The following is a 13,382-nucleotide window of genomic DNA, read 5'->3' as shown; positions in this document are numbered from 1 at the left end:
AAGAGGGTAAAAGGGTTTGAAGTGGGGAGAGAGAAGGGTAGAGAAATGTAGCGGTGGAGAAAAAGTAGGCGTTGCAGGTGGCAACGCACTCCCTTTACGCAGCTTTTGGGGGATCTGTGCCCTTTTAAAAGGGATTTGACATGGATTTTAATAATATGATTTTTTTTATAAAAGGTTAGATGTCTTTCATTTTGGTTTTATCCATGACAGCTTAAAACAGTATGTGTCAGATTAAATCTACACTGCTTTCGGGCAATACGAATACCCGCATCATCTACTCCGGGAGTACTACATGTATTCTACGTAGGGGAAAAAAATTGTGGGTAATCATATTCTTTGGACTCCAGCGATCATAAAATGGATATCGTATCTACAAGTACAGGGACTGGGCAGCAACAATATCACGGCGGACCTTGCCCAGGGCCTCCTCGAACTTGCTCTCCAGGTCTTCGCTGCCCATCACCTTGGCAGCTTGCGCCATCTGCCGCAAACACTCTTCCAACCGGCGGAAGACACGGATCAAGCTACCTTCATAGACATCGGTCATTTTGCTAGGATAGTTAGTATACTGGTAGAATAATTGGGGGAGAGAATGCTTACCAGATATCTGCAAAAGACTTGCCCTGAGTCCACTCATAGATCACTTCCATCAACTCCCAGTGGAAGCTCGTAACATACTCCTCCTCATTCATGGCCATCTTAGACTCCTGCGACACCTTGGCAATGATGCGGGCCTGTGATTGGATCTCCTTCAGTGGCTTCGCCAACTCATCCTTCGTCAAAGTAGGGGCCTCCTTGACCTTTTCTTCAAACACGAAACAACTCATGACGGAAGCGATTTGCTCAGCAGTCAAGTTGTTGAAGAAACCATTAAACAGCAACTCACTCAGCATCAGCTCGTCACCTGTGCTAATCTCACAAGCAACACGAGCCTTCAACTGCACGACTTCGGCTTCGTTGATAAATCCGAAACGACGGAGCACACGCTTGCGACACTTCAGTTCATCAAGCTGCAAGATCGACATGGCTTCTGTAATCTGCTTCTTTATCGCCTTGATCTTTGCAGTCAGATCCACCTTCTCAGCATATTGCTCGTACAATTCAGTCAACCGGGGCGAATTGTGCAAAGGATTGCTCAGGAGGCGAGACTCAAGAACCTCGATTTTCTATGTGATGGTTAGCAGTGTGAATCATATCGTAGAGCAACATAATATTTTCATACCCGTAGCAGCTTCTTGAAGCTGTCGTCCTTGATCTGCATGTTCTCAATCGGATCAAGTAGCGGAACACCGTCTGGGAAGCGCCTCTTAACTTCATCAATAGCCTTCATGACTTCATTCCGAGAGCCAGCTGACGTGATATCCTTCGGAAGCATGATGCGGATGTGAGAGATCTCTGTGATGCAGCTCAGCACAATGGGCACAACCTCACTGCGAGTCGGTTCCCCTTCCTTCGCGGGGTGAACACCTGGCGGAAGATCTTGGAAAGACTTGGTGCCAATGGATGACCCTTCCGACATCCTCAACAAGACATCAACAATGTGAGATTGGTGAGGAGTAATTTTCTCGGTGTCGTTACTCGCTTGCTTGCGCTTCTTCTGGTTGATCACCACGCCCCAACCGAAATCAGCACCCTTGTACTTGACGTGGATCAATCGTCCAGGGTGAATGAAAGTCAAAGAGTAATTTGGATGAGTAATAACATGTTGAACATCGTCGGCAAATGCATCTAGTTGCTTCCGTAGGTCGTAGTATTCGCGGATGGTCCCTTCGTCTGAGATGACCATATTGGCGCGCTTCTCCTCCAGACCCTCGAGCTCCCTCTCCATTCCCGAAACGCTTCCAGTGTTCTGGAACTGCTTGAAGCATCGCTCGAGCATGTATTCGGGCGAGATACCCTCCACACGCATCAGATTGAGGATCATATTGTAGCCAAGATGGAATGCGGAATTAAGTCGGTCTTGTTCACCGCGCACGATCTCCTTTGCGACTGCTGGGTCCATCTCCTCTCCGACCATCATAATCACAATACCTCGGTCATCGAGACCTCGACGACCAGCACGGCCAGACATCTGGATGAATTCAGATGGAGTAACCCAGCGCTGGCTAGTTCCATCGAACTTGCGGACACTGGTGAAGACTACAGTCTTGGCAGGCATGTTAAGACCAATGGAGAAAGTCTCAGTTGCAAACAGGACTTTGATGAGACCCTCCTGGAACAGAATCTCAATAGTTTCTTTAAGAATCGGCAGCAATCCTGAGTGATGGACACCGATACCTTGCTGCAAAAGCGGAAGGATGTTTTGGATCTGTGGTAGTTGACGATCCTCTGGAGACAACATTTCAATAGCGCTTTCGAAAACCTTTGACACCATATTTTTCTCGGAATCATCGTTAAAGGTCAATTTGCTCATTTGTAAAGCACCTGCTTCACACTCTCGCTTACTGAAACTGAAGACAATGACCGGGTTGTAGTTCTTGAGCATGATCATCCTAACGATCTTGAAGATATCCGATGGGCCCTTGTTTCCACCCTTGTTGATTTGCTTATCCTTGCCCTTGCCCTTGCGTTTGGCTAAAGCGTCAGCCGGGTCGTCGCCTTTCTTGTCAGCAATTGCACTCATTGCTTTCTGGAAGTTCTCCTCGCGGAAAACTCCTTTTTCATCCACCACAAGATGGATACCCTCTCCACCAGCGGGGAAGAAGTAATTCTGGAGTGGGGTCGGACGATAGTTGGTGTAGACAACGTGACAGGGCTGGTTATGCATCTTCACGATCCATTCGGCGAATTGCATGGCGTTCGGGATGGTGGCAGAGAGGAAAACATAGCGGACCTTATCGGGCAACAGAATGATAGTCTCTTCCCAAACAACACCACGATTGATGTCTCGCATGTAGTGAATTTCATCGAAGACCACCCACTGAACTTCACGCATGATCTCAGAGCCACGGTATAACATGGATCGAAGAATCTCTGTGGTCATAACAAGACATGTAGCAGTGGGATTGATGGTCACATCACCAGTCATCAGACCGACATCGCCAAACTCAGCAGCAAATTCACGGTACTTCTGATTGCTGAGCGCCTTGATGGGACTGGTGTAGATCACTCGCTGGTTTTGTTTCAAACTTTGCGCAATCGCATATTCTGCCACCACGGTCTTTCCGGCACTGGTATGAGCTGACACCAGTACACTTTCCTCGCGCTGGATTGACGACACTGCAACCTGCTGGAAAGGATCAAGTGTGAAGGGCCATGTCTTTGCTGGGTTCGCCGGAGGCTTGTGCTGGGAGATAGGCACATAAGGGTAGTTGGGCGGGATTGCGACTTGATGGCGGACTTGATGGGACACAACAACGGCAGAAGTGTCTGTGGTGCCTGAAAGTCCTCCAGAGGCTGCGATTTCACGCTCCTGCTCGGTTTCGAAAGAATCAGCGACAACTGGCTCGGGCTCCTGATCCAATCGTGGTCGCTTCGTCTCGGGTTGGTCTGGTTCGGACGAAGTCGCGGGGGCTTCGGCATCTGCTGAATCGGCTTCCGCAATAGGCGCACCGTCCATCGCAACATCCTCATTCTGTTCAGCCTGGATATCTGCAGTTTTCTTCACAGCTCCATTCACCTGTCGTTTTTTATTCTTCTCCTTCTTCAAGCGCTTGGGGGCACCCTCTGACGGTTTCACCGCCTGAGGCTGGTCCTCAAAGACGTCAAAGAGCTCATCCATCTCCAGCGGTTGGAATTGGTAAATCAACCACAGAAGAAGAATGAGCGGCGTAGGTAACCGGTCTGGACTTTTCTTGGTTGAGAAATTTAAAAGTTCTATCCACATGGGGCAAGCGGTGGGGAGATCCTGGACAAAGCACGCTAAACCTGATTGAAGAAGATATAGCACGTGATCCATGATCATCCCATTCCGCACCTCGCGACGTTCACTTCGGCTTCGTCCGTCCGCTCCCGATCGTCCACTCTCTCCTCTCTGTTACTCAAGGTTAGTACCTCCCACTGGAGCTATAACCATTACCCTCACTAACACCTTTATCTCAGATGTACTCCTCCGCTATCCGGGCCAGAATGGCCACCTCCTTCGCTGCCCGTCGTGGCTTCTCCACCACTCGCACCCAGCTTGGCAGCCCCTACCACTACGCTGAGGGTCCTCGCACCAACATTCCCTTCAACCCTCTCACCAAGCACTTCTTCTGGCGCTACTGGGCTTTCATGAGTTTGTGATCCCCATTGGACATATGCGCAGGGCCATGACTAACACGGACATCATCTAGTTACCGGATTCGGTACTCCCTTCGCCATTGCTGGTGAGCTATACCCCCTCCCTACGATTTTACGCCTTAAACATACTCTAACATCTCTTCCTACTAGTCTGGCAAACCTACAAGACCAAATAAATTGCCCTTTATACTGTATTTTTCTTGCGATAACAGTATGGGCGACTAGGTGGTCGAAAACTTGGATAGGGTTTGAAACAGAGGCGGATAGCATGTACAAAGCTAGAGATTATTATCGAAAATTGGTTCCATCTATCTTCGACCCAATTGTAACACTGTAGATGTTGAAATGTGTAGCTTAAAAGGACGTTGAAATATGGATGAAGTCATTGGCTAAGCCGCTGTGGAAAACTAAAAAATCTCTGGGTCACCGCGATTCATATATCAGTCCTCACGAACACAACCACTCCCAAGCAACAGGACAGGTACTTTCAACAGGGAAGCAAGGCTGGTATCTGGAATTTTATTTTCCTCGGCCTTGTTTGAATTTCATACATTTACTCCCTTGATCGCTTCATGGCGGGGTAAAAAAAAGAAGCATAAAAAAAAGTTACCCGTTCCTGGAATATGCGCAATTTGAGAAACGTCCGTCTCGCTGAGACGCAAATTGAAAGCGAACTGCCTCTCACTGCCACAGCATGGGATACTGCTTCAGACTCGGTGGTGTGCACCTTTGGTCCGGCCGAGAACAATGCAATCATTGAGGTCAGACGGAAACGCCCTGAGATCATTTCAACAGATCCCCTGTCTCCCGAAGCATTCGAATGCATTGCTTCTTGGGATGCACCATGCCCTCTGCCAGACCTGGCATGTGATCGTGTACTCTCGCTGCATTACTTTGCGGATAATCTGACAACCTGTCTGGTGCTCGAAGGAGGCGATATTGTCGTTGTTCGCGAAGAACCCCTTCCTGGTGAAGACAAGATCGAAATTGTCGGCTCGGTCGATGTAGGAATCACAGCTGCAGCATGGTCGCCAGACGAGGAAATGTTGGCTCTCACCACCAGAGCCCAGACATTCTTGTATATGACTAGAGACTTTGAGAATGTGGCCGATATTACTTTCGCTCACAGCGACCTGCAATCGTCACAGCATGTGTCAGTCGGATGGGGTAAGAAAGAAACACAGTTTCAAGGAAAGAGAGCCAAGGCTCTTCGAGACCCGACTGTACCGGAAAAGATCGACCAAGGAATCTTGAGCAATCATGATGATGGCAGCACTACGATCAGCTGGCGAGGAGATGGCGCATATGTTGCCGTGAATAGCGTTGAAGCAGACACTCGCCGTGTGATCAGGGTGTACTCGAGAGAGGGTACTTTGGACAGTGTGAGCGAACCCGTCGACGGTCTGGAAGGCGCCTTGAGCTGGCGGCCATCTGGCAGCTTGATTGCTGGAATCCAACGACTCAACGAACGGATCGATGTGGTGTTCTTCGAAAGGAACGGACTTCGTCACGGCGAGTTTTCTCTTCGTCTATCCGAAGAGGAGATGAAATCATGGGCTTCTCGCATCCACCTTGCCTGGAACGTGGATTCCACCGTACTTGCTGTCAAGTTCCAGGACCGTGTACAGTTTTGGACAACGGGAAATTACCATTGGTATTTGAAGCAAGAGATTCCTATCACGGTTGATATAAATTCTTCGCTTCCATACTCATTCGAATGGCACCAAGAAAAGGCATTGCGATTGGTTGCTGGCTCCTCAGGTATGTATCCTTGTATGAAGAGCAAAACAAGAATGAAAACTGATCTAAATAGGTTCGATACTGGATGCGGATTATGTATTTGATGTCAACCATGGCTCTACCTCTATTCCAGATGATGTTGGCGCTGTTGCAGTCATCGACGGGAGTGAGTATCTCAATAGTACCTGATTGAGAAAATTACTGATTGAACTATTAGAATCTCTCAAACTGACCCCGTTGCGAATGGCTGGGGTACCGCCTCCCATGGCACACAACGAGCTGGCTTTGGAGTCTAACGCCATTGATGTTGCATTCAGCAAATGCGGAGCTCGCATTGCTGTGCTGATGAGCAATACGCTCTCCATTTACCTCTGGTCTTTGAAGAGCCGACCTGTTCCTGTTCCTATCCTTGAGTCAAGTTATCCGTTATCAGATGCCCCAGCCAGTCGGCCCCGCCAGATTGCATTCTTGAATGAGAATGAGGTATACGTTCTCAAGGACAACGGACCAAACTCGAGCTGCATCGAGAGGACGATCCTGGACACTCGAACAACCGAATCTGTATACCAGGCTGCAGACTCAGAGCAACTGGCATCGATCTTCGCCGGTATTGGACACAAAGCTCTGTGGTTCTCACATGCCCATCAACCAGGTCGTCCTGTCAGCTACTCGAGCATCGAAGAGGCGTCATCGGGGAATCTGGATATCACTCCGTGGGCTGAGAGCCCCAATGTTGACAGCCATTGGGCGCGTGTTGTCTCTATCTCCGAGGATGAGGTAAGATTATATTCGATTTGCATTGGAGCTTCGTGCTGACTCTAATAGCGCATTTTGATTGCAATGACTAGAACTGGCGCCTTGTATGCTAACAAGCGAATTCTTGCGAGGAACTGCACCTCTTTCCTCGTGACACCATCTCATCTTTTGTACACCACATCAGCACATCTTCTGAAGTTTGTTCATCTGAACCACGTGGAGGGTAAGATTGATTTCTCGGGCGTCTATGTCTTCATAAGCTAACACGGGGATTGCAGAAATGGAAGTCCCCGAGGATACACCAGAGACCGATGAACGGTGTAGAAGTATTGAACGTGGCTCTCGGTTGGTTTCAGTGATCCCGTCGATTTTTGCGGTCGTGCTCCAAGCCCCTCGAGGAAACATTGAGACCATCTTCCCTCGCGCTCTAGTATTGGCTGGAATCCGTACCTTCATCGACCAGAAGAAATACCGGTCTGCATTCCTTGCATGTCGCAGTCAGATGGTGGATCTCAACATTCTCCATGATTATGCTCCTGAGCAATTCATGGAAAACATCACCCTGTTTATTGATCAAGTTAAGAAGATTGATTACATCGATGATTTCATATCGCGCCTGTCGTATGTCAATATCCAGACTTATAAGCCAAGACCCCATTTTACTAACGTTCATATAGGGAGGATGATGTGTCACAGACATTGTATAAAGATACACTGAAAATATCCAAGAACGTCTCAGCAGCTGTCACCCAGCCAGACGGTCCACCTGTTCCCTCGGTGCCCAAAACTGGCAAAAAGGAGAGCAAAATCAACAAGATCTGCGATGCATTCCTGGCGGCTCTTCAAAACCGTGTCGATACCAATTTACAGAATTTGATCACGGCACATGTCTGCAAGTCACCTCCTGACATGGAGGCAGGACTGGCACTTGCTGCAGGACTAAGAAGTAAGTACTTGGATCTTTTGTCCTTTTCGATGATTGAGTGAAAACTAACCACAGTAATTTACAGCACAATATCCTGAACAGGCTGAAGATGCTATTGCGCACATGTGTTTCTTGACCGACGCTCACCGTCTTTACTCTCACGCGTTGGGTGTATATGATCTTGAGCTTACATTGTTGGTAGCCCAGCAAGCTCAGATGGTAAGCCTTTCGAATGGAGACTTTGGTTGTGTTATTACTTTTCACTAACGAATTCTCAGGATCCTCGCGAGTACCTACCATTCCTTCGTAAGCTACAACAGCTTTCAGAGACTCGCCGTCAATTTGAGATCGACAATCATCTTTCTCGCTTCGAAAAGGCTCTGGGGCATTTGCATGCTCTCAATGCCCACGATGAGATCCGCGCATATGTCGTCAAACATGTCTTGTATAAGGAAGCCCTTGAGCTCTACAAGTACCAAACAGAGCAACAACGGGAAATCACCGAGCTCTACGCTGATTATCTACAAGATCAATCAAAATACAAAGACGCAGCAATTGGTAAGTGGTTTGGTTGTAACACAGCACAGCAAGACAAAATAACAGCTAGCTAACTTTCAAACCCAGCGTATGAATCTCTCGGACTTTATGAGAGTGCTTACAAGTGCTTCAATCTGGCGCACAAATGGCGCGAATCATTGTACTGTGCCATGATGGCATCTCTATCCGAGGAGGATCTGGCTGCCCACATCGACGCTCTGGTCACAACCCTCGTTGACGAAAACAAAGACTACGTCTCCGCAGCAACAATCTACGCTGACCATTTGCATGACATCGTCACAGCCGCACGACTTCTCTGCCGGGGATCGAAGTTTGCCGACGCGGCGCGTCTCCTTGCACTCCACGGCAAACAGAGCCAGGTTGCAGAAATTGTTGACTCTGGCCTCGCTCAAGCAATGGGCAACATGACGGACCTACTTGCCGACTGCAAATCTCAGCTCAATGCCCAGGTCCCACGACTCAGCGAACTCCGTCAGCTTCGCGCTGCCGACCCACTTGCTTTCTATGGTGGCGATCCTACCGGTGGAGATACGGGCGTCGATATCCCAGATAACGTCTCGCTGGCCCCGACAGATGCATCTACTCTTGCTGGTCGCTCCATGTTCACCCGTTACACAGGTAACACCGGGAAAACAGGCAAGACTGGAATGTCACGTCATACTTCAAAGACTCGCCGGCGCGAGGAACGCAAGCGTGCTCGTGGTAAGAAGGGAACCGTTTATGAGGAGGAATATCTCGTCAACAGTATCCGACGACTCATTGAACGAGTTAACTCGAGCGTGGCAGAGGCCGAGACCCTTGTCGACGCTCTGCTGCGTCGTGGCATGCGTGAGCGTGCAGCTGCTGTCGAGAAGGCGTTACAGGAGGTCTTGACTATGTGCGCAGATTGCCGGGACGAGGTATTCGAAGTTCCCGCCCCCAATACAAAGAATGAGGAGCAGGAAGATGAAGAGAATGATGTCGAGCCTACCAACCCTCCCATTTACGGAGGTGGTGCCAACGTCTTGAGAGAAAGTATAGCCATTATTGAAGGTGGTGGTTCCGCTCGCGTTAAGGAAATCCCTGTTGTCAAGGAGATGAAGAAGTCTTCCTTGCTGGCTTGAAGTAGCCAATGAATATGCTGCATGTGCCAATTAGCATCTAGAGTATGAAATGAAAAAAAGTAAAGTCGCTTCAGTTCTAATATTTTAACCTACAAGTATGTTGCTTGAGAAAGTGACCTAAAATCTGTAGTGCTCGCCTACGAGATATCTCTTTACGAATGCATACATCTGTTTGTAGAATCTGACCCTCGTTGATATTTCCCAAACCCTCAATTCAGCAATTATATGTCTTCAGGCACCCATATGAAGTGAAACAGAAGTGAAACAGAAGGGATATTTGGCTTTTGAGATAGAACGTCTTCCTGACAAAGTCCCTATTCCCATAAAGTTTCCACTTTCTACTTTGATCCACAGGTTACACTTGTATGACTTTCTAGCAGCTTTCTACGAGGTAACTAAAGGGTCTATATTCTGTGTTCTGCGAGTGATGCTTGATCACCATACCAGGAATATTATACCCTCCGTATTAGCCTACTCTCGATGGAGCCTGGGCCCGAGCATCGCCTTTGAACTGTCGTGGGAGATAATGAGCCTCGCTATTGATTGTAGAAATGATCTTGCGACAAATTGAGCGCGGTACACTTCTGTAACAGGTACTGAGGACGAACACTAAAAGGGTTAACTGCAGGTCTATGTTGCATAGGCGAACCACGATCATTCAAATACTAAGAGTAGTACAATAAACACAGTTTTCTCACTGGATGACACATTAATAACACATACATGCTGTGCTCCTGAAACCGAACGTTGTGTACAAGGCATCTAGGAAGGGGGTATAAAAAATAGCCATATCCCACACCTGAATATCAGGGCTGTAGCCAAAAAAAAAGGATACTAAAACAGCCCTAAGCACGGTAATTCCTTTTCAAGAACCGTAAGTGAGCTGTCGGCTATCTCTTAGCGGGGTGTCAATCTCTCAATGTCTTGATACAGACTATGCGTCTCTCTATCTCAACATGTTTCACTTTTCTCTTGGGCTTGGGCATGCTCGCGACAGCCCAAGTGGCACCCAGGTCTATCAAGTGCGCTTGCGACGGTATCGGCGAGAATTCCCAGTCTGCCTGTGTTCAGACTGGTGGGCGATTTAATGGGACCGGCTGTGGATTTGCAGGTTGCTGTGTTTATGCCAACGACGAACAAACTAGGTTCATTGAGACTTGCAGGACACTTGGGTATGGGTTTAGGCGCTGTGATGATTGCCATTCTTGTTGAAATGACAGAGGTATTCACGTTATGGAAAGTATAGTCAGGCAGACAGGACTTTTAACAGCTGGAAGCGAAAATTCCATTGACTTGCATTTATTGTGTCGTGTCACATCATCTCCAAGATATAATATTATGAGCAATGCAACCAGATGCATTGCTTTAGTTTAATCCGAAATCCTGTTGCTGTTGTATTATTATGTTCTAAATTATGAGAGAGCAAGAAGATACAGCGAAAGGAATATCTGTATCAAGCTTGCATGGCCAAGTTAAATTGTCCACACAAAAACAGTGGGGTATCTTTCAGGCCGTCAGACCTTCTAAGGTTGACCAAAATGGCTACACCGGTTGCTGGGTATAGCTTATTCAAACTTTCTAAAGAGTGCTGAGGATCTCACCAGTCTCGCTGACAAGGTGGTTCTCAACCTTGACGGGGCCTTCGCCGACGCCAGTCAAGATGACACGGCTCACACCCTCCTTCAGAACTTCGACGGCGCGGGAGTCAACCTGATCCAAGGAAACACCGGCAGTGACATTGGCAATTCTCTCGTAGAATGCACCGTCCCAACCCTCAGTGTTAGGGCCCAGAATAGCCTTGACAGTGCCAGCCACAAGCTCGGAGTCCTTATCTTCATAGTAGATGACAGCATTTGGGCCAGCATCGAAGGTGTAAGCACAAACGGTCCGACCAACAACACGGTTGATGTCGTGCACAAGGCGGACAGCAGCACGAGAGACGTCGTTCATGTAAAAGATAGGAGGCCATGAGTCGAGGCAAGTGGCGTGGAAAGTGTTCGAGTCCCGCATGGTAATCTCCGCGAAGTCGTGGAAGTTGCGATTTTGAATGGCGGTTTCAATGGCGGTCATACGCGCGGGAACGACGTTCTGGGCACGCTCAGCGAAAAGAGCAGAGGTGGCCACAGTGGTCTGCATTCCCTCGGTGCTAGGCACATCCTTCTTCTCTGCACTGACGACCAAAACGAGAGCGCGCATCTCAGGCCAGTGGGATGCAGGAGCAACTTCCTCAGCCAGGCTGTCACTTCCATCGGCAAGCTCACCTGTGCGCCATGCCACATATCCGCCCATCAGGGAGCGGCAGGCAGATCCTGAGCCTTGGCGCGCAATGCGGCTCAGCTCCTTAGGGGACTGGGGTAGCTCGTAAAGGTCAGCGACGGCGCGGACCAACGCTGCGAAGCCAGCGGCAGAGCTGGCCAGACCGGCGGCAGTAGGGAAGTTGTTCTCGGAGACGATCCGGAGAGGGAGGACGGAGAGCTTGGGGAGCGAGGAGTCGCCATCCTCAAGAGCCTTGCGGAGGTTACGCAGGCTGGAGATACAAGCCAGTGTCCGCTTGGAAGACTGGATGTCCTGTGGACTGCCGTTCAGGTTCAGGGTGTCCGCAGCTGGGTATTCGGCAGAGCATGAGGCAGTGGTCAAGGTACGGAGAGAGCGCTGAGAGAGTGTGACCGAGAGGGAGGAGTTTGTCGGGAGGTTGAGAGTAGTATCACGCTTGCCCCAGTATCTAGAACACTGTTAAAATCGAACTATTTTGTATAAAGGGGAGGAGGGGTAATCAAAGAACGGCATACTTGATGACAGCAATGTTCACTGGAGCGGTAGTAGTGGCCCGATAAACAGGCTTGTTCGATGTAGACGCCATTTTTGCAGAATAGAAAGAAAGAAGCTCAATAATTTTCTAAAGAACTATAAAAGACAGGGGAGATTATTTACTTAGGGGGATTGTTGATTTGTCTGGGCGGTGAGCGGGCAAATAATTTCTACGGCGTAGTTCTAGTTCCGCGATGTATCGCGCCGATCGACGTCCTCCAGTCATTGACCTCCAATTATTTAACAATGGGAGCTGCAGCAAGTACACCCTCTGCGCCCTCCGTGGAGCCACCCGCAGCAACTTGTCCTGTGGATCACAAAACTCGTGAGGTTTGGCTGCAACAAAATAAAAACTCACCTCATCCTACATCCGATGTCTCTGCCGAACAGGGACAGCCACGTCCTAAAGCACAACGACCCCTATCAACAGACCGCGAAGTGAGCAACATCCCTCGAGCTGGTGATTTCAGCTCAGCAAGTGCCTGCCCCGAGGCCAACAAGGCGTCTTCGTCCCCATATGCTGCGTCGCATGGTAGCCCATCCAATTCCGAATCCGAGACTGGCCGCGATGAAGCCACTGGAAATTGGATCTATCCGTCGGAGAAACAGTTTTTCGAGGCCTTGATGCGCAAGGGTAACACTCCTGGATCTACTGCCTCGGCCTCGGAGCTCGCGACTTCCGTGGCCTCCATTATTCCCATTCACAATGCCGTCAATGAACGGGCATGGGATCAGATCCTCGAATGGGAGAAAAATGGCCCCGTGGCCGACCCCGGGAGTAAGAAATGCGGAGGACCAAAATTATATTCTTTCCGGGGACTTGGAGTCGATCCAAAGTACCTGAGTCCGCGTGCGCGAATCAATGGATGGCTTGGCTACCAGCACCCATTTGATCGACATGACTGGATTGTTGAGCGTTGTGGCGGCGAAAGGGTTGAATACGTTATCGATTTCTACCAGGGCAAGCCATCGGAAAGCAATGCAACCCAATCAGGCCTGGCTGCCAATGCCAATGCCAACCCCGGGAAGCTCAGTTTCTTCCTCGACGTTCGGCCCAAATTGAACACTTATGAAGGCTGGAGGCTGAGGTTCAACCGCTTCACGGGTCTATGAAGGCACCATTGACGATCGTCTTCTAGCGGAATATGCTTTCGCACTGCACATACAAAGGCGACAACGGAGCACGGGCAGGATTTGGGACCCAATTGGGTGTATTTTGCATGTATAACACATATAATTCTGTACGATATCAGGTTACAGGATTAAGAGAC

General features: G+C 49.1%; 5 protein-coding genes across 5 annotated transcripts; 3 read left to right on the top strand and 2 right to left on the bottom strand.

The window, feature by feature from the left end:
* Positions 1-344: 344 nt before the first annotated feature.
* On the bottom strand, positions 345-3,721 carry N7447_010625 (ATP-dependent RNA helicase MTR4; the record flags this gene model as incomplete). The annotated part of the gene is made up of 3 exons (XM_057234887.1): positions 345-551; positions 601-1,166; positions 1,223-3,721. The coding sequence occupies 3 exons, from the start codon at positions 3,719-3,721 to the stop codon at positions 371-373; spliced, it is 3,246 nt and encodes a 1,081-aa protein (XP_057081107.1). The 3' UTR covers positions 345-370.
* A 103-nt stretch (positions 3,722-3,824) lies between these two features.
* Positions 3,825-4,397, top strand: N7447_010624 (cytochrome c oxidase VIIc family protein; the record flags this gene model as incomplete). The annotated part of the gene is made up of 5 exons (XM_057234886.1): positions 3,825-3,836; positions 3,887-3,985; positions 4,042-4,216; positions 4,275-4,307; positions 4,372-4,397. The coding sequence occupies 5 exons, from the start codon at positions 3,825-3,827 to the stop codon at positions 4,395-4,397; spliced, it is 345 nt and encodes a 114-aa protein (XP_057081106.1).
* A 447-nt stretch (positions 4,398-4,844) lies between these two features.
* On the top strand, positions 4,845-9,303 carry N7447_010623 (Elongator subunit IKI3; the record flags this gene model as incomplete). Its single annotated transcript, XM_057234885.1, has 9 exons — positions 4,845-5,982; positions 6,035-6,127; positions 6,179-6,738; positions 6,787-6,940; positions 6,996-7,338; positions 7,395-7,663; positions 7,728-7,861; positions 7,921-8,200; positions 8,267-9,303. 9 exons carry the CDS (start codon positions 4,845-4,847, stop codon positions 9,301-9,303), a joined length of 4,008 nt encoding a protein of 1,335 aa, XP_057081105.1.
* Positions 9,304-10,881: 1,578 nt separating this feature from the next.
* Positions 10,882-12,163, bottom strand: mvd1 (diphosphomevalonate decarboxylase MVD1; the record flags this gene model as incomplete). The annotated part of the gene is made up of 2 exons (XM_057234884.1): positions 10,882-12,025; positions 12,093-12,163. The coding sequence occupies 2 exons, from the start codon at positions 12,161-12,163 to the stop codon at positions 10,882-10,884; spliced, it is 1,215 nt and encodes a 404-aa protein (XP_057081104.1).
* A 194-nt stretch (positions 12,164-12,357) lies between these two features.
* N7447_010621 (cytochrome c1 heme lyase CYT2) lies at positions 12,358-13,224 on the top strand (the record flags this gene model as incomplete). Its single annotated transcript, XM_057234883.1, has 1 exon — positions 12,358-13,224. The coding sequence occupies one exon, from the start codon at positions 12,358-12,360 to the stop codon at positions 13,222-13,224; it is 867 nt and encodes a 288-aa protein (XP_057081103.1).
* Positions 13,225-13,382: the final 158 nt, after the last annotated feature.

The sequence above is a fragment of the Penicillium robsamsonii genome (assembly GCF_028829455.1).
Source record: "Penicillium robsamsonii strain IBT 29466 chromosome Unknown utg000007l_segment0_segment0, whole genome shotgun sequence".
Taxonomy (NCBI): Eukaryota; Fungi; Ascomycota; class Eurotiomycetes; order Eurotiales; family Aspergillaceae; genus Penicillium; species Penicillium robsamsonii.
Note: the sequence above shows the minus strand (reverse complement) of the source record. Positions and strands in the feature narration are given on the sequence as shown.